Source organism: Zonotrichia leucophrys, chromosome 3, assembly GCF_028769735.1.
Source record: "Zonotrichia leucophrys gambelii isolate GWCS_2022_RI chromosome 3, RI_Zleu_2.0, whole genome shotgun sequence".
NCBI classification, from domain to species: Eukaryota; Metazoa; Chordata; class Aves; order Passeriformes; family Passerellidae; genus Zonotrichia; species Zonotrichia leucophrys.
Genome location: NC_088172.1, coordinates 33,969,478 through 33,996,829, shown reverse-complemented (window position 1 = coordinate 33,996,829; position 27,352 = coordinate 33,969,478). Strand labels below are relative to the sequence as shown.

Sequence of the window (27,352 nt, the reverse complement as noted above, 5' to 3'; positions counted from 1 at the left end):
CATTTAGAATTTAAGAGCTATCTTTGAAAAGGTTTCACTGGATTTAAAAATTGGGCAAAATTTTATCTTGTTTTGGAGAATTTTCCTAAATACAGATACAGATAAACTTGCCATTGAAACCCCATTATAGAAAAATTTTAAAGTATTTTATTTTTAATGTATCAAATGCATACATATAACACATTGATTGATCTTTCCTACTGTATATATATATATATATATATGTATGTATGTATGTATAATTTGTATTACAAGTTCCTTGAAGTAGTTCTTCCATGTTTGCATGCACATGACTACAAGAATGCATTGTACTACTGTTATTGCAGGTGTGATAATCCAAGGATATAAACAAGGCAAGGTTTGTTCAGAGAGGTATTATCTTTTACTGGATATGCTTGGCTCTAAAAAAAGTTATTACATCTCCACATGAAGAAATCCAATGGCACTCAGTAAGGAACAAAACCAAAAATAACTGAGAGCTTCCTGTAAAAATTCCCACGCTTCTCGATGAGAATATTTCCGGGAACATCTACAGGGGAGCTAACAAAAATGTTCAGCCTGCCAGGGTTTCTAAAATTGTCTGCCTCAGAAGCCCATAGTGAAATGGGCTGATCACATTCTTTAATAAACCTCAGTCTTCCATGGAATTCTGTGATCTTGATGGTGCCCCAGGGAGTCTTTGTCTTTGCTGTTCATGTGGAATTGCCTCTGATATCAGTGGGAGCTTTGGACAGATGTCAGAGACCTCAATTCCCTTTCATTTGCACTAACATAACATTAGAAGCTTGCTCGAGTCAACAAAGTTACAGATATAAAATAAATGTGAATAAAGGAAAATTAAGCCCACTGGCATAATATATTTTGCCAAGTGTTTTGTTTCTATGTGATTCATGGCCACAGTCTGTATCCTGAGTAGAGAATTAGCTTGAGTAAGGCATTTAGAATTTGGTTCAGTTGCAACTTTACCAGGACAGGTACATATTTCCATCCTTTTCACTCCTTTAAAATTAACACAGACTCATTACTGTGTGTATCTGAGCAGTGGCATTATAATAGTCTACTACAAGTTTTCCAAAGTAACTAGCATAAGCTGAAAATACTCATTGAATTAGAACAGTGTTTACAAGTTTGATTCGATCTAATTTTTTTATAACACCTATTATACCTTTGCTATAGATTTAAATGCTGAAATTGCTCCTGAAAAAATATAATTAAATATTTTATTCACATGCATTTTTTCTTTCACAGATATGCTGGAGTGGAAGAGGCAACATTAAGAGGCATCATTGCTTTTCCTCGCCTGGAAACTGAACTTGAAAGTGAAGCATTGGTTAATTATTCACCAAACAAAGCATATCTTCAGATCAGCTCAGCTGCAACAATTCGTGGAAACTCAATTTCAAAAAGAGTTGTTCTCAGATATGGTAGGAGCAAAAACATGATCCACATACACAACCTGTACATTTAAGCATCTTTTTTTATTAGTTCATAGTATTTCTCAAAATAAGAATATTACTAATTTTACCTTTTTTTTTTTAAATTTGAATTTTAGATGCTGAGAAAGTTGAGCTAGAGTGGAATTCAAGTGCTAGTGCTGCTGTGAAAAAACTGTCTTCTGCCTTCCCAGCTGACTTTTCAGACTACCCAAAAACTCTGGAGAAGCATACCAACGAACTTCTGGATCAGAAAGTGGCTCACACAGATATGACAATGCGACATATCGTGTCACAATTTATAGTGGTATGGTTTTCAACCTGCAGTAGATATCCAGTACATAGCCCTGAGGAATTTTTGCCTCCCCCATGAAAGCCAAAATAAGAACTAATTGTAAAATCACTCATCAAATTGAATAAGCTTTGTATTTCCAGCTTTGATAAGAATGAGTCACTTTATTTTTTGCAGATACCTAGACCCCAGTATTTGGGTAGTTCAAATAACTTTCAAATACCTTCACAGAGAAGTCCTAAAACTTTTTATTTACTTTACAAAACTTTTCTCCTCATTGCAGGCAACCAACACCTGGCTGCAAAAGGCATCAAAAGATATCCCTTATGCCCAGACTCTGCAAGACAAACTAAGTGCACTGCAGGAACTGAACATTCAGAAACTTAACCTGCCTGTTTTCACCATTCCTGAAGAACTTTTCCTGAAAAGGTAGGGAATAAAATTAGGATAGTGAAACAGGAAACTGAAAATAGATATTTGTTCACACTTTAGTGTTACTTTTTTTGCTTTGGTTTTATAAAACAGCATGGAATTGCTGTAAACATTAGCATTAGATTTGGAATGATAACAAAGAACTTTACAGTCAGAGAAATGAAATTATATGGAGGAATTGATGTACATATTTAATACAGATTCGACTTCATGTCGCATGTGAATAGATCCCAAAGTATTGTATTGTAAGGCATACCGAATAAAAATACAGCATTCAACAGTCTTTAAGCCACAGAACTACCGAAGCCATGTCTCTCATAGATTTGTGTCCTACATCCTTGCTGACACTTTGGCCATCACCCTCATAGCTCTACATTTTCCTGTGCAGTCCTGTTGGACAGTTCTTCCCATTCCCCTACACATAATGGTTAACCTCCACCAACAGAGCAACCTGACCTCCTCCCATGCCTGACATGCTCAGAGGGAAGGTGTACTCATATGGACTGGACGCGTGCACTAGTTTGGTCCCATCCCTTCTACTCACAAGAATTTCACAGGACTTGTATGAATGTCATTACCCTTCTGTTAAATTTCATAGAAATGAAATGCTGAAATAAATGCAAAGGGCAACAGAGGCTAGTGTAAGATTGGATTCGAAAAACAAGTGGAGAAGGGTCTTCAATTTTGTATGTCTTGCATCTGTTTTCCCATGTATTCTCTTTTATTGTGCTAATATGGTATGGTGTGTTAGTGCTACACATCTCTATTGCTACCATTGTGCTCCTGAGCTAGTATAAGCAAGGAAAAACTTGGTTTTTTCTCCTAGGTTGTTATCATCTGTGCAAATAATAATGGTAATAATGGGGTATTTTACTGCTCTTTTATGTAGCTTTTTAAAGGACCAAATTTCCTTTTGTAAAGGAACAGAATTTCAAAGGCATTTGCTTAATTTTCATCTTAGGATGTAGCTCTAAGTGTAAAAATTCAAGATTTTGCAATATGAAAGACCAGTTACGAAAACAAGAAAAGTATCTTTGCCAGCCTATTGTTCATTCAGAAATTAAGGCCAAGTTTCTTTCTGTTTTGCCTTTTCCTAATTACACTTTTTCAGCCAATGATCCATTTTTCAGTCCTAGTTCCTGGTCGCATGCTTAGATTTTATTCCCTTTTATTCAGAATTTTAAAAAATGCTGAATATTTAGATGAAACTTTTGAAATTGTTATAATGGGAAAGATAAATTCTTAACACTAATATGATTTCATGCATTTCTCTAAGAATACATCACTTTTTATAAAAACATAATTGCCTTTTTCTGGTACTCAGCATCCCACAAGTGTGCCAGTAATTTTGGAGGATTTTTTAAAATTTTACCTGCATGTCCCTTTGTTTATGAAATAAGAGGAAAAAACATTGAAAAAACTCCCTGGTATCAAAAATACTTTTGATAAATACTGATGAAGGAGTGCTTGAAAATGTTGACATTGAAGTTTGATTGTTACATTTCTCTCTAAAACTAAAATCAGGACATTGATATAAGCATGTAAGGAAGCTCAGTATCTTGGGCAGAGGAGGAAATCATGAAAACTCCTGTATATGTTTTATGAACTTAGTTTCTAACAGCCTATCTTTCTATCTTTATTTTCCAGTGATGGCCGGATCAGATACAACTTCAATAAAAACAGTTTTGTAATTGATATTCCACTGCCATTTGCGGGAAAATCATCTGATGAGATATGGATGCCGAAGACTGTTAAAACACCTCCTCTGGTAGTGGAGTCCATGGGAATAAGTTTGCCATCTCAGGAATACAGAATCCCAACATTTACTGTTCCAAAATCCTATCCTTTCCGTGTGCCTTTGCTGGGCAAGTTGGAGGTGTCTGCTAATGTGTACAGCAACTATTACAACTGGACAGCCGCGTACACCGTGACTAACAGCACCACAGAGAGAGCAACCAGTGTAAAAGCTACCTATAACACAAATGCTGATTCAGTTTTGGAGCTGCTTTCCTACAGTGTGAAAGGTAAGGATGTTTGCTAGACATCAGTGCTTGCAAACCTGCTTTAATTATTTTGTATCCCTTATATCAGGTACAGTACCTTCATTCCTATTTAAAGACAGGTGTTGCATGATCTTGAATCACTTTCCCTTTGATTTTAAAGATATTGGGTGTGTCTGTTTATTCAGGCACTGAAAGTGAAGAAGTCAGTTTAATTCAGTTAAGACTTTTACAGTCCATGTTTTCCTGCATGTTCCTTACTGAAGAAAATATCCTTCAAAACTGAAGGCATGATTCTACAAACACTTGTGCAGCTGGTAAATCAACTGTTTTCAAAATCAGGTGTGCAAATGTATGTGTAGGTATGCCCACAATTTATTTCTCAGTCTATTAATATGTGTATATATGTATATAAAATTGTCTTATCTTTTCTTGTGTCCATATATTGTCATAATATGTTATTTTTAAGTTGGTTCCCCTAAAATTGCAGTTTGGGTTCTTAAACAGCAAAAGGACAACCTGACTTCATTTTCTTCTAAGCTCCTCACCCTAACTGAGGCACGATAAACAAAACACTAAAATCTAGGAATGTTAGATATGGGCTATTCTTGAGTCCATCTTCTTAATTTAAATAATGACATAATTTTATGCTATCTCACATTACTATATTTAGTAGTGTAGTGTAGAAACTTAATTTACTTTTAGTTCAAAACTTTAGCTTCAAAAAACAAAATAGTAGCCATTTTTACTGAAATATTCAGTATTTACCAAAGCACTTAGGCCTTTAAAACAAAATATCATCACAGAAATTGCAATTCAAGCAGTAGTATAGAAGTTCAGTGGCATCAGACAAGTTCTCAAAGATGAAAAGGTATAGACACACTTACCTTTTGTCTCTTTTTTCCTATTAAAGGTTCTGGAGAAGCATCATATAACAGAAACGGATTCATCTGTGCATACGAAAATCACCTGAAGCACAGAGTCTTAACATCAGTTTTTAAGCTGTCTGGCAGAAAGAATTATGAACCTGTTCCAGTTTCAAACTACACCTTATCACTTACAGCAACAAGTACTCTGGGTCCTCAGCTTTCATTTTCCAGTGACATTGTTTCTGAAAAGATCAATAACATGAATACCAATAATGTCAATATGGAAGGGCAGCTGGAAGTGGCTTCAGTGTATGCAAAAAGCATTTACACTCTGTCTACCACATACAATGAAAAGAGGCGGGTTTTAGAAGGAAAATCAAATCTGAAGTTGGAGTCTTCTTACCTTCAGGCTACCAATCAGATATCTGGCAGATACAGTGATGGTTCATTTTCCATTACTTCAGTTTCTGATGTACAAAATGAGCTATTAAAGAACACAGCTACACTGAAGTTTGAAAACAGCCAGCTGAAAATGTCATCTGAAACCAACGGGAGGTATCAACATACTGCAGGTGTCAATAAGCTTGAAATAATTTTGTCAAAGAAGATGGCAGCACTTCGATCCGAATACCAAGCCGCTTACAAGCAAATCCAGTATTTTGCCGTGTTTGCAGGTTCTCTCAATTCCCAGGACCTTGTTCTCAACACTGATATCTCCCTGACTGATCAGAAGAATCGAGCTGCACATAAGTCATCACTCAATGTCAATCGGTATGGTCTAGCCAGCAGTGCAACCACCAATATGCAGTTTAGTCCCTTGGCAATTCAGAGTGAAATGAATGCCAAGCTCGACACTGCTGGAGGCTCCATGTCACTGTCCTCTTCCGGGCGCTATGGGAAAAACAATGCAAAATTCAATGTAGGTGGAAGAGTGAGCCTAACAGAAATAATGCTGGGAAGTGAATATCAGAGTACGGTTCTGGGTATGGACAACAAACATGTTTTAAATTTCAGAGTTAATAGAGAAGGACTCAAGTTTTCAAATAATTTGCAGGGATCATTCAAAGAGATTAAGTTGGAGTACACAAATGATTTGAATATTCCAGGCTTATCCTTAGCATTTGTTTCAAAATTGGACAACAGCTTCGGCTTTGACAAGTTTCACAAACATGTTTTTGACCTTCAACTGGAGCCTAGCTCACTAACAGCTAAACTGAGCAATAATCTTAAATACACTAAAACGGAAGTTTCCAACAAAGCAGAACTCCTTCTCGAGCCTCTGAATATGAACTTGGGTGGCAATGTCAGAGGAGCCCATGGAGCAGATGAAATAAGGCACACCTACACCCTTTCATGTGCTGGTCTAACTGCAGACTTGAAAACAGACACCGTGGCAAACGTTCAAGGTGCAGCAGTGAGTCACAGAGTTCATCTGGATGTGGCAGGACTTTCTTCCTCAGTTACCATGAACACAAACTGTGATTCCAAACCTCTCCGTTTCAGCAATGTTCTGCGTTCCACTATGGCCCCATTTGTCATCACGGCTGACGTACACACCAATGCTAATGGAAAGCTGGTTGCTGTGGGTGAACACACAGGAGATTTGTACAGCAAATTGCTGTTTAAAGCAGAGCCTCTTGCTTTCACTTTCTCCCATGATTACAGAGGCTCCACCAGCCATAGCCTGAAGTCTAGAGGAAGGTACACTACCCTGCTTGACAACAAAGTTCAGATGCTTTTTACTCCATCGGAGCAGTCAAGTTCTTGGAAACTGAAAAGTCAGCTAAACAATAACGTATATTCACAAGATTTCAGCACTTACAATAATGCAGAAAAGATTGGTGTGGAACTTAATGGAAGAGCTTTAGCAGATCTCTCTGTAATGGATAGACCAGTCATGCTGCCATTAACATCTGAAGAAGTTAATTTAATTGATCTATTGGGTCTCAGGAACAGCGTATCGGAGCCTCAAGAATTCAGCATCTCTGGCTTTGTGAAGTATGACAAAAATAAAGATATGCATGTTATCAGCCTACCCTTCTTGGAAAATTTGCCAGTTTACTTTGAAAAACTCAGAGGCGCCATTCTATCCACACTGGAGCCCATACAACGTTATCTGAAGAGCGTAGATATAGAACAACACATGAAAAGATACAAGGCAACTTTGAGCAAACTGCCACAGGACATTAACGATTACATGGACAAATTAGATATCAAAGGCAAAGTTAGCAGCATGAAAAACAATTTTGTTGCTTTCACAAAGGACTACAGAATAACATCTGATGATCTCCAAATTATGCTGGAAAAAGCCATGGACAATCTTCAAGAAATACTGTCGCAGCTGCAGATCTATCTGATAAAAGTTGAGCAATACATCAAAGACTATTATGAGCAGTATGACATTAAAGCACTTATTGCACAGCTTCTTGATCAAATAGTTGAAACAATGACAGCTCTAGAAAACAAATATCAGGTAAGAACAATTATAATCAACATCATTGAAAAATTGCGGGTTTTTTTCCAACAATATGATCTTAACAAAATCGGAAGCAGCACTTTGGCTTGGATTAAAAATCTTGATGATGAGTACGGAATTACAGCTAAAATACAAGAAAAACTAGAATCACTCAAGATTCAGATTCAGAATATTGATCTCAGAAGCGTTGCGGAAAATTTGAAACGACAGATTAAAGCGTTTGATGCTAAAGAATGTTTAGAAAAATTTAAGCGATCATTGCCAATCGAAAAAATTAATGAAATTCTTGAACAAATCAAAGACTTTATTCTAAATTGGATAGAGGAATATGAATTATCTGAGAAGATCAGCGCTTTCCGTGGTCGTATGCACAAATTGATTATAAAATATGAAATTGATAAGCAGATATATTTTTTAATTGACAGAATGATAGAACTGCTTAAAACGTACAGGATAAAAGAAACTGTCCAGAAACTGACCATCTACCTGCAAAATGCTGATGTGAAGTCATACTTTGATAAAGTTGTTGCTTTTGTTGATGATGCTGTCAAGAAAGTGCAAACCTTTGATTATGAAAAGATGATAAAGCAAGTCAACAAGTTCCTTGACATGGTTATTAAAAAGCTCAAGGCTTTTGATTATGACCAATTTGTAGACGACACAAATAAAAGAATTCGAGAAGTGACTCAGAAAATAAATGAGGAACTCAGAAATCTAGAACTTCCACAGAAAGCAGAAGCCCTGAAACAGTATATAAGAGATTTCAGAGCTGTGATTTCAAAATACATGGAACAGCTAAAGGACACGAAGCTTGCTGCAGTAATTAACTGGCTCAGGGAGCTCATAGACTCAACAACATTTGCTAATCTTAAAGCCAAGGTAAATGAACATCTGGAAGACCTGCAAGAGAGGATTTCTGAAATGGATATTTCTCAGGAACTCCAGTGGTGTCTTCAGAAGATAAGCCAATTCTACAATTCTGTTGTTATATACATCTCTGACCAATGGAACACAGCTTCCAAAAAAATCACTGCTTTGGCTGAAGAGTATGATCTAAAAAATTGGGCTGAAAATGTAAAACAGTTTGTTGAAACTGGATTTAAAGTCCCTGAAATCAGGGCAGTTATAGTCACTATACCTGCCTTTGAGGTTAGTCTCCGAAGTCTTCGGGAAGCAACATTTCGAACACCAGAATTCATTGTCCCACTGACTGATCTCCGTATCCCCTCCTATGAGATCAATATTAAGAGACTAAAGGACATGAAAATCCCAATGAAATTTACTACCCCAGAATTTAAAATTCTAAATACCTTTCAAGTTCCTTCCTTCACAATTGACCTGATTGAAGTTAAGCTTCTGATTGTGAGAACAATAGACAAATTCATGTCTGCAGAATTTCAGTTCCCATCTATCGATGTCTATTTGAAAGATCTGAAGATGAAAGATATGCCTTTTTCTGATATTTCTTTCCCAGAAATACAAATGCCTCAGTTTCAAATACCAGAATTATTGATTCCAAAGCTAAATCTAAATGAGCTCCAGATTCCTAACATGAAGATACCAGAGTTCCAGCTCCCACATATCCCACATACTGTGACTGTCCCTACATTTGGCAAGTTGTCTGGTGCTTTCAGAGTCACCTCTCCATTTTTCACGCTGTCTACACAAGCTGAGCTTCGTAATACCACAACATCTGCAAACAGTCCAGAATTTGTTACCTCCATTTCAGCTCAAACAACTTCCAAATTAGACTTCCTAGTTTTTAGCATTACTGCAGATTCACGTCTGCTGGCCCCTGACATGAAACAGCTGAACCTTAAAAATGCCATGAAAGTCAACCATAGGTTCCTTAAAGTTGATCACACCAATGAAGTGGTATTTTTAGGGACCTCAGTAGTAGGTGAAGCTGAAACTAGAGCAAACCTAAATACAAAGAAAAATTCAGTAGAGCTACAGAATAACTTAATGGTCAAGCTGCAAAGAAAAATTTGGATGCAGAGTGGAATGGCATATTCTCACAGACTGAATATTCCACAAGCTGATTTCTCTAGCCAGGCTGATCTGATCAATAACATGACAACAGAGGTAGAAGCCGGACGTATATCATTTGCCACTGCTGGTAAAGGAAACTGGAAATGGGCTTCACCTAATTTCTCCGATGAAGGCACTCATGATTCACTAGCCACTTTCAAGATTGAGGGCCCCAGTATTACATTTTCTGCCAACAACAGAATAAATGATAAGTACCTGAAAGTCAACCAAGCTATGAGATATGAATGTCATTCCTTGATGTTTGTAGTGTTTCAGATTCAGTCTGAAATGGAGTCGCAGCGTGTGGGACGTAGCCTTCTGAATGTGCAAGGCACAGGAGAGCTTCTAGGAATGAAAGTAGAATTAACAGGCTCTCACAATGCTCGGCTCCATGGACGGATTACCGGAACTATAAATAATGAGCTTTCCTTCTTGGCAAACCCTTTCAAAATTCATCTTTCTACAAACAATGATGGAAACGTGAAAATCAGCTTCCCGATGAAACTAACTGGCAAAATTGACTTCCTGAATAACTATGGGTTTGCTCTCAGTTCTTCTGTTCAGCAGGTCAACTGGCAAGCTACTGGCAGATTCAATCAGTACAGATATTCCCATAATATGTCTGCTGGCAACAATGATGACAGAATTGAAGCTCATATTGAAATGAATGGAGATGCCAACCTGGACTTCCTAAACGTTCCTCTAAGCATTCCTCAGATGCAGATTCCCTACACTGGAATCAAAACTCCTCAGCTGAAAGATTATTCACTGTGGGAACAGCTAGGCCTGAAGGAATTACTGAAGACAACAAGACAATCCTTTGAATTAAATTTGAATGCTCAGTATGAGAAAAACAAAGACATGCATGCAATCCCACTTCCTTTAGCAAAAGTGCATGAAGTACTTAATAAGAACATCCTTTTATTCAACAAGCATTTTGAGAAAGGGAGAAATGCAGCTTTAGATTTTCTTACAAAGTCATATAATGACGCCAAAACAAAACTGGACAAATACAAAATACAAACATCACTGAACAAAATACCACGGACCCTCACAATTCCAGGATACACCATTCCAGTTGTGAATATTGAAGTTTCTCCTTTCACTGCTGAGATGCCAGCCTTTGGTTTCACGCTTCCAAAAGAAATAAGCACAAGAGGATTCACAGTCCCAATAATTGGCTTTTCAGTTCCATCTTACACACTAGTTGTACCTTCTTTTGAGCTTCCAGTCCTTCATATCCCCCAGGATCTACGCACTCTAAAGCTTCCTAGATTCAGAATCAACAACTCAGCAAACAACATCTTAGTTCCTGCCATGGGCAACATTACTTATGACTTCTCATTTAAATCCAGTGTAATCACTCTAACTGCAAATGCTGGACTGTTCAATCAGTCAGATATTGTTGGACATCTCGGTGTCTCATCCTCTTCTGTCATTGAGGCTCTGCAATTTAAGCTGGATGGTTCAACAAGTTTGACAAGAAAAAGGGGGTTGAAGCTGGCCACAGCATTGTCCCTGAGTAATAACAAATACCTAGGAGGAAACCATGATAGCACTATCACTCTCTTAAAGAGGATGATGGAAGCTACCGTGGCAACAAATATAGAAGTTGACACACCACTTTTAAAAATGAATTTCAGCCAAGAACTTTCTGGAAATACGAAATCTAAACCTACTCTTTCCTCAGTGATAAAATTAATGTATGATTTTAATACTCTCAAATATGGTACCAGTGCTAAGGGAGAAATTGCTCACAAATTTGCTTTAGAGAGCCTGACATATTACATATCAGTAGAATCTTCTACAACTGGGGGTATTGACGGAGTATTTTACACTGGAAATGCATTTTCTGGGAGTTTAGACCATGAGGTAAATGGCTATTTAAATGCTAATGGAGCTCGGTCATCCCTCAGATTCGAGGCCCACTCTAAAGCAGATGGACTCTGGATGATTGAAATCAAAGAATTACTTGCAGTTGAAGCATCTACCCGTCGTATTTATGCAGTCTGGGAGCACAATGGGAAGAATTATGCACGATGCACATCTCGTTTCACAACAACGGGGACTCAGAGATGCAAAGCAACCCTAGAGCTGGCTCCTTGGGATGTATCAGCAGATCTTCAGATTCAAGCCATTCAGCCAAATCCCTTCCTGGGCATGGCATCAGTTAATGAGGCTGTTGTAGTGAAAATCAGTCCTACAAACCAGAAAGCTAGCTGGAAGGGTGAAGGCCAAATTCACTCACTATCTCTCAGTCATGATATGCAGTTATCAAATGAAAACTCAAAAGCAAAATTTGATATTTCTGGTTCTTTGGAAGGATACATGGACTTTCTCAAAGTCATCAAGTGTCCCATTTCTGAGAAGAGCTTATGGGATATTTTGAAGCTGGACGTCACTACCAGTGCTGACAGGAAACAGTACTTGAATGGCTCAGCATCCCTCGTGTACACCAAGAGTGAGGATGGTTACTTTTTCCCCATACCTGTGAATAAGCTGACCGATGGCTTCACTGTCACTATTCCTGGGTTGCACCTAAAGGCTCCAAGCCCTGTCCTCAGCACTCCAGAGTTCAGCCTTCCTTTCACCACTCTCCAGGTCCCAGCATACACTGTTGACTTGCGCAACATAAAAATTCCACAGACACTAAGCACAATGCCATTTGATGTCCATTTACCCACACTGCCAAAGCTGAGATTCCCCAAAGTGGATGTAGGAGCAAATTATATTACATTAGAAGAATATAAAATGCCTTTTTTTGAGGTGACAATACCTGAATACCAAATAACCATGTCTCAATTCACTTTACCAAAGAGTGTTTCATTTGGCAGTTTCTCTGTAGATCTAGATGAAGTAGCTAATAAAATTGCAGATTTTGAAATGCCTACAATTACCATTCCTGAACAGAAAATTGAGATCCCCCCTCTGAAAATATCCTTGCCTGCTGGAATTTACATCCCATCATTTGGTGCCTTGACTGGATCTTTCAAAGTTGTTTCCCCTTTGTACAACGTCACCTGGAGAACAGACTTGACAAATAAGAAGGATTCTTTTGAGCATTCCATTGACTCTACCTGCAGCTCAACATTGCAATTCCTGGAATATGACCTGAATGGTAAGACATTAAAATTCTATATGCCATGATTTTGAGGGAAAAAATTACTGTATTCTAGGATTTTCCAGATCTTTTTTCCCCAGAGTGTTGCATATGAAGGTGTTTCTGTCTGTTTAGCATTGATTTTAGAAGACATTTCTTTTATCAGGAGTGGTATTTTTTCATAAATTAGTATCAGAGTCTCAGTCAGCCACCCTGAAGGCTAATGACTATATAGATATATCGTGTGTGTCAGTCATATCTATGTTGAGATATAATGTGAATTTTAAAATGCTCCAGTTAAGAAAATGTTTTCATGTCTTTTTATTTGGGACATTGTGGGCATTCAGTTTCTTGAAGCATAATTTGACATATCAGTGAAATACCCCAAAACTGGCCATCTAACATACAACTGGATATGTCTTTTTTATTTTTTGTTGGTAATATACACATTTGAAATCTTTTTCACAGTTGTTTCAAACTATGAATATAAAGAAGGTGTGTTTGTCATGAAGACAACTGGCAGCTTTTCACATCGTGACCTGAGTGCAAACTACCAGGAAAATCTAACTATTTCAGGATTTCGGTAAAGATTTGCTCTAATAATGTAATTTATAATGCACGTAATTGCAAATGATATGTCGTTGCTTTGATCTCTAATACCCCAGGGTGCTTTGCAGTCCTTGCCATTATGGGCTGTGTCCTTTTCCTTCTCAAAGTAACTTGAAAGCTGTTCCCTCTCAGGGTTTCTAGAACAGCTTTTCTCACCACCTCAGTGGTCAGAAAACCACTGAGACATAAACACAGTATTTTATAATCAGAGAAGTTCTAGATCTAACCATCAACATAGCTGGGTTTCTTCCCAGTGGATCCCTCTGCCACCACAAGCCAGTACAGAGTAATTTTTTTTCACAAGTGCCCACACCAGGAATTAGACTTGTCTCTCTTTCTGCCTGTTTCAATCTGCAAGCGTTGTGCTGATACATCCAAGGGACGGAATCAGTGAAGGCAAGTACAAATGCAGATAAACAGTAGTGTCCATACTCGTGTTGGTGGAAAAATTGTCGTCAGTTTGTAGAAATCTGTAGAAAGCTGACAATGGTACAGCTACAGGCTTTGTTTACCTGCCCTAATTTAATGAAAATTCACAACAGAGCTCAATATAGCTTTATCTGAAACATGAAAATTGGAGTGACAGGAAGTTTTGAATATGTCAGGCTAAATTTTAAGAAATGTGGATAATAAACCTGATATTTTATTTTCATCACAAAAGCATTTTTTACTAATATTTATATATATATATATTTATATGAAATTATAAGTGGTACTATGTTCAGACATACATCATTGGGGTTGTGCTTTCTGAATTACTTCATAGCTGTGTATTTACTGTGGTTGCAGAGGCACGGAGGACTCTTTATCACTAGACATCATCAGCCCAGCTTTCACAGATGTTCATGTGCGTTACCAAGAGAATGAATGGAAATCATCAGGCTCAATATCCTCACCCTCAGCTGGGACCCTTGCTTATGTAATGGAAAGGGACAATGAAACTTTAGTTGCCAGAGTGTACTACCAAACTCAGGTAAGCTTGATATGAGCAATAAAAACCAAAAATGTTTGATGTGGTCAGAGGAAAAGTTCCCTTTTAAGTTTTGTGTGTGTTTATGTTGAGATAGAAATTAACCACCAAATAAAAACTATAGTATCAGTAATTAATAGTTTTATTTCCTACACTGGACTTTCCAGTACTAAAAATAGTATCTGTGTAAAGAGGTGTTTTCAAGCCCTTCACAGAGTTATTTTTTTCCATCTCTGTGGTTAAGAAGGCACATCCACTGAAAGTGAAGAATGTACAAAGTCAGTTCTAGATAAGCTACCCATCAGGTTTAATAGATAGCCATCAGGCTACTTGGAATTACTACATAAGTGACCATTATAAGAATAAGGCGACTAGAAGAGGTCAGACCATCTGTGAAGTATCTTTTTTAATCTGTTAATATTAATTTTTAATCTGTTACAATATATGTTTTTATTATTGGCATACTACAATAATTTCCAAACTAAAATATTAGGTTCCAAAATTATATACTAATTTAGGGATCAGAAGCAACTCATAATTTGCTATTTATTATAAAAATGGAAAAACTATACAGGTAAATATATTCTCATTTGAGGATTTATTAACTTCTCTGAATAACTGTCTAAATTGTCTCATTTATTTAAATGATTACAAAATTAAATCCTCTAATATTTTCATATGAAAAAGATCCTTTTTGAATTCACTTTAATTGATTTCAGGAATGAGAAGAAGGCTCATTTTCCCAAGTAATTCACCTGCCTTATAAGACATGATAGGCATTTAATACAAAGGAAGGAAAAATCTTATTTGCAGTCAGATATTAAAGACCAGACTAAGTTATGTTCTAGTCTTGTGCTTTGAAGGAGCTTGGTACAAGATAATTTCTTCCAAAATAAACTTTCAAGATGAGAGCAAACAGACAGCAGACAGACAGTGAACAAAAAATTGGAGAGTGATTGTCTTAATAAATGGTAAAATTAAAGATACAATAATGAGAATGTAAAAATACACTCATGAATAATACTGGAGTTTTCTTACCCTGTTTTGTATTTTCAGTCTGCTCCCCAGAATGACATCGACATACTAAAAGGTGAGATATCCCTTAAAGAACCTGACCAGATTCAAGTGAAATTCAACTGGAACGAGGATGCTGCCAAAGACTTGCTGTTGGGTCTGAAAGCAAGAGTGCCTAAAATGACAAATGCAGTCTATAGGTATGTTAATCGGTACCATAAGGAGCATACGGGACTGGAAATTAGTGCTGCCACCTTAAAGATGAAGAATATCATGCAGAATAATGCTGAAAAAGCATACACTTTTGCTGCAAATCAAATAGATGAACTAGATGCTCAGCTTCGCACAGCTGCCAATGAGGCCTCGGACAAATATCAGGAGCTGAAGTTCAAAGCTAAACGGCTTTATCGAAGAGCAGCAGATCAGGCCGAACACTTTGACTATGAAAGAATAAAAGCAGAACTTTTGAATGTTTTAATTGACATAATAAAACAGTACCACCAGAAAATAAAGCACATAATTGACTCAGCCACTGAATTCCTGAAAACCACAAAATTTCAGGTCCCTGGGTTGTCTGAAAAGTACAGTGGTGCAGAAATTTACCTCATGACTACAGAGAAGGCAGCAAAAACTGCTGATGTATGCCTTTCAAAACTTCAGGAGTACTTTGATGCCTTGATTGCAGCTATCAATGAGCTGGAAGTCAGACTTCCTGCTTCTGAAACAATTCTTAGAGGCCGTAATGTACTTGATCAAATCAAAGAAATGCTGAAAGATTTGCAGAACAAAATCAGGCAGACATTTGCTACTCTTCAGGAAGCTGACTTTGCGGGAAGGCTGAAGCAACTGAAACAAGCAGTGCAGCAAGTTTTTCAGAAGGTAGAAGAAATGGTTAGAAGCTTGCAATCCAAAACTTTTGAAGACATCAAAGTCGAAACACAACAGCTGTACAAAGATGCAATGGCTTCAGAACTTGCCCAGAAGCTGAGATCCTTGACAAAAGATGTTAAAAAATACATTTCTCAATTCAAGGACTTTAGCCAGAAGACATTCCAGGACCTTTCAAAGAAGCTGCACCAGCTACTCCTCTATGTAAAGTCATTGCGGGAGGAATATTTTGATCCAACTACACTTGGACTGTCAGTGAAATACTATGAGGTGGAAGAAAAAGTACTGGGGTGGCTGAAGAATATCATAGATCTTGTCGTAGATTGGCACAACCAGCGTATTGGAGAGCTTGCTGGCATTGCTACACACCTGACAGACCAAGTAAGAGAATTAGTGGAAATCTACAGTCAGGAATATTATGACCTTATAACTGATTTTGAAGGAAAAGGAAAACAGAAGATCATGGAACTCTCATCTGCTGCTCAAGAAAAAATCCGATCTTGGTCTGCAGCTGCTAAGAGGAAAATCGATGAACATAACAAGCAACTCAAAGAAAAATTCCGGGAGATCTATGGGCAGCTTAGTCAGTCCCAAGAAAAGCTAATCAGTGAAGCCAAAAGGTTAATTGATCTAACTATAGAGAATTACTCCGCTTTCCTGCAATATCTCTCAGAGCTTCTTCACTGGCTTGAGCAAATAACAGCTGAGAGCATAAAGCCGTATGTAGCTGTTCGTCAAGGAGAGCTCAGAATACAGGTGCCCATGTGACTGGCAGGCCATTTACCAAATGCCCCAAAAAAGCAGGCAGGCACTCAGGAATAAAGTTGAAATGGCACACATACTGATTCAGCAAGACATTGAGAAAGGCTCCAAGAAATGGAACGAAATGCAACACTTCACTAATGAACAACTTGACACTGAGCGAGTCCTCAGGAGATTATGGAAAATATCCAGCACCTGAACACCTGAATGGGCATGTAGAAGAGGAGGAGTAACAAGTTTCTACCAAAATGTATTTAAATATAACAGCAATCAGTATACTGGAGCTTCAGGTATATATGTTTGAATCTGAATTTGTAAATGAAAACTTGGTAATCTACACTAGGTTATTTTAATAAGCTTAATAAGCCAATAAATGAGTTCTTTATTACATTTTTGTGTCATTTATTATAACTACTTTTACTTGGACCATAAAGCTTAATCCAACAATTTTCAAGGTCAATGGGACGTCTTTTCTGTAATTTCACAATATGTTGGATCAAGTTAATAATGTGCAATGCATATTGTAAATAGTCACAAAAGCTATGGAATACATAGAATAAACAGGTTTTAAGATAAAGGTCACATTCATAAGCCAGTTGAAGGAAGACTTGGAAACACATCTATTTCCCAGCATAGAGATACCTTCATATATAAGTAAGGAAAAGAGCATGTGTAAAAACATGAATTTAAAAAATTAGAAATTCTGAAAATGGCATCAAAAATTGAAAATTAACATACAAATATGAACATATGTATAAATCTGACTCCTGGAAATTTTCAGATAATAATACAAAGGTTTTTTTAATAAGAATTAATTTATGCTTGTGTCAGTTTTCAGACAACTATACCAAGAATTTTATATGAGTTTTCTTTCTACTGGCTAATTTATATTTCAGAAATACAGGGTTTTCTCACCTGTTTCCCCATGATATTTCTGGTTTCACTTTAAATTGTCTATGTTTTACTTATTATGAGTTTACTCAAGTGTCAAAGTTTCGTGGACATCACTGTGTGTGACAGAAGTCAAAAAGTTTTCCCCTCTTAGGCAGACGCTTAGGCCATTTAAATGAATTTTCAGTTTAAAAGATGAATTTAAGATGTTGAAGAAGTCCCTCACAAAATAACACTGTTTCTAAGTGAAAAATATGTTGAGCAGCAGTGGTGTACTATACAGACAGTCCTAGAGAAATGCATGCTTGGGCTGAAATAATGTTGCCTTTTTGAGAATAAACTTTTTGACAAAGAACACTAGAAATTTTGTGCACATGTCTGTTTTGATACAATCAATTCACACTGTAACATGGTTCTTGCTTGTTCATTAATGGGAAAAACAGAGCTCTGTTCATTCCATGGTGTGGTGGACTACATGCATGAAGCAATGGAGCACCCAGACTTTGATATCCCTATTGATAGATAATATTATTATCTGAGTAACTTCACCAGTAATAATTTTTATCAGATAATCATTCTTATCAAATACTTATCAGATTCTTATCTTTAACCCAGAAGTCAGAATCTCACAAGCATGGTATTATACACACACCTATCTAGCTGCCAGCAAGTGGTTATCTCTTAGAAAGTAAGGTAAATCAATTTTCTCTTCAGAGTTTTCAGACATCACAGCAAAAATTCGCAGAATAAGAGATAGAATAGTCCCCTGTGAACTATAAAATATGTTTTGATTCTGAATAGAATTAATCTGCATACGTTGCCCTGCCCAGAGGAACCAAAGGTATAAAATTCCCTTTTTACGTGTTCTACTGAGCATCCCAGTAAAAAATATGTTGGCTGCAGAGCCCTTTTACCTTCATTCACAAGGAAACCAAAGCCTATGGGTCACCTGATCTTTACTGGATATCAGACTGCACAACTCATTTCCCTGAATTTTCCCCTGAATTTTAACACAAATGTTTAAACACAACCAGATTTCTCAGCCACTGACTGATTGTTGTCTCCCTTCATCAAGACAAACAACCCTGTGAAACAAAGGACAATAGAATAAATTATAATAGTTATGGGAGAAGAGCGATTTAAATTTTGTTTTCTTTTGTTTTTCCCCTCATGTCTATTTATTTCTGTCCATCATCCATTGTTCTTGGAAGGATTTTAAATGCTAAAAAAATTATTTACTTATAAGGAATGGGTTAACTGAATAATAAATATGCCAAATAGTATAAATACTGGCTCCTGTTGGCAAGAGTGAAGCTTCCCAAGAGCAAACACAATAGTTTGCACACTAAAATGTGGTTAGAGGTTAGAGGAGATTTCCAAGTCTCATAGCAGCATTGCTGCCAACTGGATTAAAGCTCTCAATCCTGTAATCGATGTGCCATCTTGCAGTCATCCCACAGTTGGTCTGGGAGGGCCTGGAAGCAGAACACTGCTCTCAAAATTGATCTTACTGGAACTTATCTGTTTTGTAAATCTCCAAACCAGAAAGGTCATCTCAAGCACCCCTTTGAAACTCGGGAAATATTTTGACACAGGAAGAGGTTGCTTATGTTTGTGTGTGTGCATCACATGTGACACAAGCACTACAACCAGGTGACTCTTTAATTTCCATTCTTTTTCCTGTTGTTTGGTTGTTGTTGCTGTTTTCTTTCAGAATCTAGAAAATTTTAGTCTTATTTCCCATGTAGTAAGCTACAGAAATGTAGAAAAAACCCACCAATTATTCAAATTGTGTTGCAACTAATGAAATGTTTGCAATATCATAATTTGTAATATTAATAGTTCTATTTTGGCTTCTTTTCAGTCTCGTTTATATAACAGGAAATATTCTATTTCATTAAATCAAATTGTGTGGGAGATAACAGGGAAACAGCAACTATTTGGGGCTCAGTGACACTGCTTCTTTCTTTTCTTTTTCTCTGTAGTCTTCATCATCTGAATTCTCATAAATGCCAGAGAGGTTTTTCTTTATAATTTACAGCAGGTATCAGACATAGAGCAGAACTGGTTGTAAAAGTTTAATTACGTGAAACATTTTAACAAGAAATTGAGAGAACAATATGCCCTGCTCTAAGTGATTGTAGAAATAACATTGACAGGAAATGTGTGTGTTCCTAAATGAAAAACTTTTGCAGACGTAGGACAGCAAAAATGTTCCAGAATTTTAGATTATGCAACCAACTAGAGCTGATTTTTTATTAAGTGATTTAAAAGTACATGCATAGTTTGCTGCATATCCAGAGATTCTTCATACTTATCCACATCCACACACACTATCTTCCACCTCTGGCTCTAAATTGTGCTATTGATACTTTTAGAGCAACTGCAATTATGGCCTACTGATACCTTTCAAAATTTATATTAAAATATTTAGTTGTTCAGTAAGTGACACCAAAATTTGTACTACTCTTCTGCTGGCAGATTTATTGCCCAGGTGGGAAACCAGAATTTATTAAAGGCCATGCGGACATACAGAATTGCTCATATTCCATTTCTATACAGCCAAATCCTGGCCCAAATGAAATCAATAGCAAAATGTCTGTTGGCCTCAACAGAAGTAGGCTTTGGCCAGTTAGATGTATAACTTGAGAAGCACTCTGGGATACTGTAGGACAAAGCTATATTATTATCTATTAAAATCTACACAAAAATATCATTGAAAAAACATGCAGACAAGAAAATGAATCACTAACAAATTTGAGTCAGATCAGAATGAAACTTGCCTGTACAACATTAACCAGAGCTTCTTTACAATTTTTTACACAGTATTACTTAGTATCACAGAGAAAGTCTGTCAGGGCCAAGAATTCTAGGTTCTGGTCCCAGGCCTTAGACATGGAAATATACATCTCATCACCTTTTCCCTCTTTTCATTATCCATTCAAGGTGTTAAGGGAATCTGGGACAGAATAAAAACTTATGTTGATGTTTGCAAGACCCAACTGGGCAAATTCTTGAGCAACACAATCTGATTTAAAGCTTGCCTCTGTTTAGAGAAGTAGGTTGTAGAGACTTCCCAGAGTCCCCTACAACTTCAGTTACTTTGTGATTCTCTTGTGACTAAATTGATATGGCTTTAGGTTGCCATCTCTAACACTTTGCCTACCCTTTGGTAAATGGTTTACAAGCAATTTGCTGCATCATTATTGTAATATATCATTATACATAGACAGAAAAGTTTCATGGTACCCCTGCATGTAAACACAACCTCATTCTGATTGCAACCATGAGGCATCCTAAAATTCCCTGAAGCTTTCTAGCAATTGAAGCCTTCTCAATTGGCTCTGCATCTTTCCTCTTCCATGCTTTTCATGTGAATACCTCTGTCATACCAAATCATAGAGGTTTTCCCAATATGCAGGAATTGATGTTATGGCTATAACCATTCATATTCTGACAGCATGATCGTTGTAGCTGTTAGAAGGATAAGATGCACATCTTCTCAGAGCAGCTAAAGAAGGGTCCTCTGCTAAGCTGAGCCTTCTCAGAGTGAGAGGATCAAGTACATGAGTAGCAGATCCACCACAACTTGGGAAAGTAGCAAAGGTCAAATGTCTATACCATGCATCTGTTGTGAAGAATCTGCCAGGTATTTATTTGCTGTAAGCAGAGACCCACCACAAGTTATAGACTCATATTGATGTCCCAGCGAATGAATTCAAGGAGACATGTTTAATACAATCTTGAATTTATGGATAAATCTCTTAATCTATACTGCCTTTGGGACTCAAGGAGCAAGATCTAGTCTCTGAACAAGTGATACAAACTAGCTCAAACATTATATAGCATATAGGAAATAAGACTTGGAACAACTGTCTGTTCAAGTGTCCAAGTTTCCTCTAAGAGTGAGCCAAAAGCCATATGCAGCATAGGTGCCTGGGGGACCTGAGACTTGGTCTGAAGCAAGGAGTGAACCAAATGTGCAGCAGAGAGAGCATGAAGTACTAAAATATTCACTGCATCTACCAGACAAATGGCACGGTTAGATACTTAGAAGAGGCCACTGGGATGAGTAAAGATGGTCTTAATTAAGGCCATTCATGGGGAAAAGTATCAGACCGATAACTTTTTAAGTGCTGCCTGCTACTTCTATTATGCTACTGAATGAGGCTGGTGACTCCTGGGTTTCTGGGCAACATGGTTATTCTTACAGGGATAATATTCTGCTCTGCTTTCTGTGCAGCTTTGACTAAGGATGGAAAGGAAACACTTAGCCTCCATACTTTTCTTTCCCCACGTTTTCCCTGCTTCCACTACCTCTGCCACAGTTAAGATGTATTCCAATGCTGGTGCCAATTAGAGGGAAATTGTTAACATACTTGCTAACTTGTTATTTTGCTCTAGTATTTTTAATGACTGCAGAACGTTATTTCTTAAAAAATAGATACTGCTTTTATTCAGAACTGTTTTCTGTAGAAAGTATTTTATGGGTGTCTTTCTATTCAGCTCTGCCAAAAGCAGTGGCAATTGTAGTTCTTTTGGTTGGTTTCATCTGTGGAAGGTTTTTGCACTGGAACCCTCAGAAATCTCTTTATCTGCTAACATGTTGTTTTGTCATCAGTCTCATAAACAGCCCCCCACTATGCCAGCCAGTCACTCTGAAAGGTTATTTATTTCTTTGCTTCTAATACCTGTAATACTCTTAAGTTTTAAATCAGTGGCTCTCCTGGCTGGAAGTGAAGATCCAAAGCCAGTTACAAGGTGCCATCAGGCCCCTACACTAATGCCATCAGATCAAACTTCTGCATTTAGCCAGAAACTCCCCATTTCCCTGGTGTATGCACACTCCTTTCCACTTCACAATCCCATTGAGACTGCATCATATTATTCTGCTGAAAAGGAAGAAAAATGGAAAGGTGGTATCACTGTCTCCAAAGTTCAGCATAGTTATTAATTTAATTTATTTCAAGATTACTACCTTTGAATGTTCTCAAAGAGAAGCTGGATAAAAAAAAGCTCTCACTTCTTTGTTGCATGACACTTTGAACAGACATTTCCCATTTTTAGCAGGCTGTTTGTCTCTCCATAGTGTTCTTTCCCTGTTGTTACTATATTTGTTTATTTAATAAGTCTTTGTTTTTCTCTATGGAAATGACTGGCTTATAACTATTCACAAACAATATGGACAGTTATGCAAAAGCATTTGATTTTAAAGCTGAAGAACAGAAAACCAGCCAAGTCTGAAGGAACACATAGCTCTCACACATAGCCCATATTCCAGCAGTACAAACCCACAATGTCTCTCTCTCAGACACATCTGTCTATATGTGCAAACGTCCATGCAAACACACACACGTACTATGTACATTACTGTCAAGTTAAAAGCCTGAAGTTAATCCTTAATCCTTAGGTCATCCCCTTCATTTCAGCACATCGAGCCGTCCAAGCCTTCCCATCAGCAGTGAGCTGATGTAGCTCTTCCCACTCAGGACCTATTAATCCAGCAGTTTCACCAGTGGTGTTCCACCAGGTTCATCTTCCAAAACTTCAATTTTTGTTTAAACTCTGAATCAGAAAGTTATAGTTTTTGGGTCCTGCAGGGAGGTAGCTTTCCTTTTTTTTTTTTGCAGTCCATTTCAGCTGAAATGTGCTGATGAAAACATTGCACAATTTTGTAAAGTGATACAGCTGATCTTATTCAACAATGGCCAGTTCCTCTTCCAAAAGATTGAGCTTAAATTTTCCAATCCTTTTAGAAAAACACTTTTTTTTTTTAATAAAAATTTTGTTGATATTCTGCTAGACCAGTATTGACCTGGTAACCTCTTTGTGGCCATGTGTATGTGTGTCATCTGCACTCTGTGTTGTCCCTCTTCAGGTTTTCACTGAACATCACTATCTTTTTGCTTTTTACAAATCTTCTTGATGTATACCCCATTCCTGACTTCCCTTGAAATGTGTTACCCATTGAAGAGACAGGTTCAAGTTTTAATAACTCACTTTCTGTATTTGGGTTCAGTTCCTAGGCCAGTTTTTTATCCACTGCATCATTCATCCACCTCATTTTCTCATATTTTAGTTTCCCATGAGTAAAATGGGAATTATACTTCTCTGCTTTTCAATGGAATTGTCAGAATGAAACTAACTCATGACTTGGAGATAATCTGATAAATCTCATAGTGCTGAAGACCATGAAGTAGATAGACACACTGTAATGGCAACAAGAAATCAAGATACAGATATTGACTTCCCTCTCCCATCATCATGTTTATTGTTTTAGAAACTTGGAGTTGATTTCATGTGCTAAATCACTCAGAAACACTCTAGTCCACCCCAAAACCATCATACATACCAGGCATCAAACATATAACACTCTCATACAGATAAATGATCCGAGGAATGGACTCAACGGCTGCTAGCAGTTAATTTATATCGTGGTTTCACCATAAACTTTTAACTTTGGAAATAATCTGCCACCCATTTCAGCTTTTTGGCTGCCACATAATGCACCTTTGTGAAGTCACTTTTCTGTCTAATAGAGATATTTCTTTTTATGGGTGAACATTTGTTTAAAAATAACAAATAGTAATCTCATTTACCGTGCACAAAGAGTGAGCTACTTAACTGTATGTAACCAAGTCCCATTTTGTCTGGTTTAATGTTTAGCAAGGCATGAAAACTAGTTGATGTTACAGGGAGAAGATGATTTATTTAATAAAATTACATTCCTTTTTTTCCCCCATTAAAAAAACCAAATAATTGTAACCAAAAAAAAAAAAAAGTGTTTAAAGTAGAGAAGCATAGCCTGCAAAGATTGATACTGAAAAGTCAGCACATATTAGAAAATCTGATGCTAAGCTCAGCTGCTTCTTTACCCCCACTTCTGTTCTGAGTCTGGTTTGCAGCCAGTCTGTGTTTCTGAAGTCGAGTACTCCCATAGTGATTACTGATATTCACCATAATGTAGTTAGCAGATAGCCCATTTGTTCCGCTCTGGATAGCGTTGCAAGAGAACATTTTAAGCCCACTTTTTTCCTTTGGGGAGGATAAAATTTAGGATATATATAGATATAATATGTAATGTGCAATGTCTAATATATGCATTTACATGTTATATCTACCTGTCTGTACTCTCCTTGCGACAAGAAGTTGAACAGGAGTCAGCAGTATGGTCTTTTGCTCAAGAAGGCCAACCACATACTGGGAAGCTGGAGCTAGGAGGTCTGTGAGGAGATCCTTCTCCTCTTTTTGGCATTTGTGAGCCCACATCTGGATTACTGTGTCTGGTTTGGGGATCCCCAGTGAAAGAGAACCATGGACATACCAGAGTGACTTCAGCAGTGGCCAGCAACCTACTCAGGGGGCTGGAGTGCACAGCATGCAAACAAGTGGTAGATGGATGAGTTTGCTGAGCCTTAAGAGGAAAAGACTGAGGAGAGACATTATTTCTGTTTTCCATGACCTGTTGCATGGTTATAGAGAAGACGGTCAAGCTCTTCTCAGAGCAGAAAGACAAAAAGCAATGAATAAAAGCCATATGAAGGATAAAAAAAAATTGCCCTGGGAATAATCAAACATTAGCATAGATCCAGGAGAGGTTGTGGAATGTTCTTCTTTGGACATGTTCAGAACTTAGATGTGAACATTCACAAACTTCATCTGACTTCAAAAGTCAACACAACTTCCAAGTTAATCCTACATTGTGTAGGGTGTTGAATCAGATGATCACAAGAGGTACTTTGAATTATTCTGTTTATGTTAAGACCGAAACCCCTTTTTGGAGTTGGGCTCCCAAAACCACTGAAAGGCTGAAAATTCACACCCATTGAATGACAGAGATTTCTCAAAGAAAACCTTAACCATGAATGTCCTACGCAGGAATATCTTCCAGTGGAACTCATATTCAACCATGCAGCACAAATGTGTATCAAACACGGCTTCAGCAATTCTTGTGTTCCCAAAGCTATTCAGTGAAATATATTGAACTGTTTCCCACTAACATTTCAAGTCACAGAAAATTGCCCTACGCAATATTTAGTAGTCATAGAGTCCCTGCTTTGCTGCTGTTGTTTATCTTCAACACATGTAGAAATTGTTTTGGTGGAAAGATGGGCCAGTAAATGTGATCTTTTGTTTTGACGTAATTCATTCCTCTTACTCATTAGATGCCTTTTGAGATTAATCTAAGAATGTTGCTCTTGAAGTCAACCAGATAACACTTCCTTTTTCTTTTGGGGGAGGGAGGGATGGGATGCCCACAATTTTTTTTGCTAGAGCCACTCTGACACTTTATGCATTTGAGCCTTTGTTCTTAAAATAAACACATAAACTTGGCTTAAAGTAAGAAGTAGTAGAATTTGTTTGTTATTAGAATGCACTTGTGATTAGAAGAACCATTAAGCAGCAGCTGTTCTTATGCTCTGTGTGAGACGACCACACTTTCCCTACATATTTTGAAGGGCAAGAATGGCATGTGCTATGATGCTAAGGATCTCACAAATGTCAAGGATGCCTTTTAAATTACTTTTATTGCTCTGTGCTTCTCCAGCCAAAGAAGCACTGTAGGAAAACAAAGAGACCCTGATAAAGACGAAAAGCTTATGTCCAATTATTTTTACCCCTGAGCTGCCTTTTGCTATCAGGCTTCCAAGCATAATTTTCTTGAGACGATTTCCACTCAGAGAAATAATACACAAAAAAAGACCATTCATGCAGACATGCATATCTTCCTGAGACAGTCTGTAGCACTGCTATGTGTACACCAGAGGCTGTGAACCTTTTCCAGAGGGCTGTAATTTCTTCAGTCTCTTCCATTTAAAGTTTTTTATACCTATTTCATGTCCATTCACATACAGCCCCAGAAGTGTCTGGTAGGAAGCCAAGGTGGATTTCTCCATATTTTGCCCTTCATTAGCAAGAGGGCTTTAAGATCATTGAGGGTACCTTTAAGATCATTGAGTCCAACCATCAACCTGACACTGCCAAGTCCACCACTAAACATGTCCCTAAGTGCCACATCTAAATGTCTTTTAAATACCTCCAGGGATGGTGACTCAGCCACTTCCCTGGGCAGTCTGTTCCAGGGCTTGACAACCATGAAGAAATTTTTTTCCAAATAACCAAACTAAATGTCCCCTGATGCAACTTGAGGCTGTTTCCTCTTGCCCATTGCCTGTTATTTGGGAGAACAGAGTGACCCCTTCCTGGCTACAACTTCCTTTTAGGGAATTACAGAGAGCCATAAGGTCTCTCCCAAGCCTTCTTTTCTCCAGGTAAAACACCCCCAGTTCCCACAGCAGCTCCTTATAAGACTTGTGCTTCAGGTCCTGCACCTTTAGGATCTCTCTGTTTCAAAATATCCAATCTTCCTGCACTTCTTTGCCTTTCAGGCAGAGGCATAGTCCCAGCTGGTACCATCATTGTTGTGCTACCAGCAGGTGATAGTTCCTCATAGCCATGTACCACCTTTCATCTCTGTACCCCACCACAGTCCTCCTGGCAGCTGGAAGCTCTATTCACAATAAACCTACCGGGAACAACTGAACAGACATCAAACTAATGCCTTTAAATTAATTATCTATAAAG

At 37.6% G+C, this 27,352-nt stretch overlaps 1 protein-coding gene across 1 annotated transcript in view; it reads left to right on the top strand.

The window, feature by feature from the left end:
- Positions 1 to 17,083, top strand: part of APOB (apolipoprotein B) — a 35,358-nt gene extending 18,275 nt beyond the window's left edge. The window contains 10 exon segments of the mRNA XM_064707173.1: positions 1,249 to 1,424; positions 1,553 to 1,740; positions 2,009 to 2,154; positions 3,805 to 4,181; positions 5,071 to 12,651; positions 13,102 to 13,216; positions 14,032 to 14,215; positions 15,269 to 16,879; positions 16,881 to 17,040; positions 17,043 to 17,083. Coding sequence (XP_064563243.1) covers positions 1,249 to 1,424; positions 1,553 to 1,740; positions 2,009 to 2,154; positions 3,805 to 4,181; positions 5,071 to 12,651; positions 13,102 to 13,216; positions 14,032 to 14,215; positions 15,269 to 16,879; positions 16,881 to 17,040; positions 17,043 to 17,083 — 10,579 coding nt within the window.
- Positions 17,084 to 27,352: the final 10,269 nt, after the last annotated feature.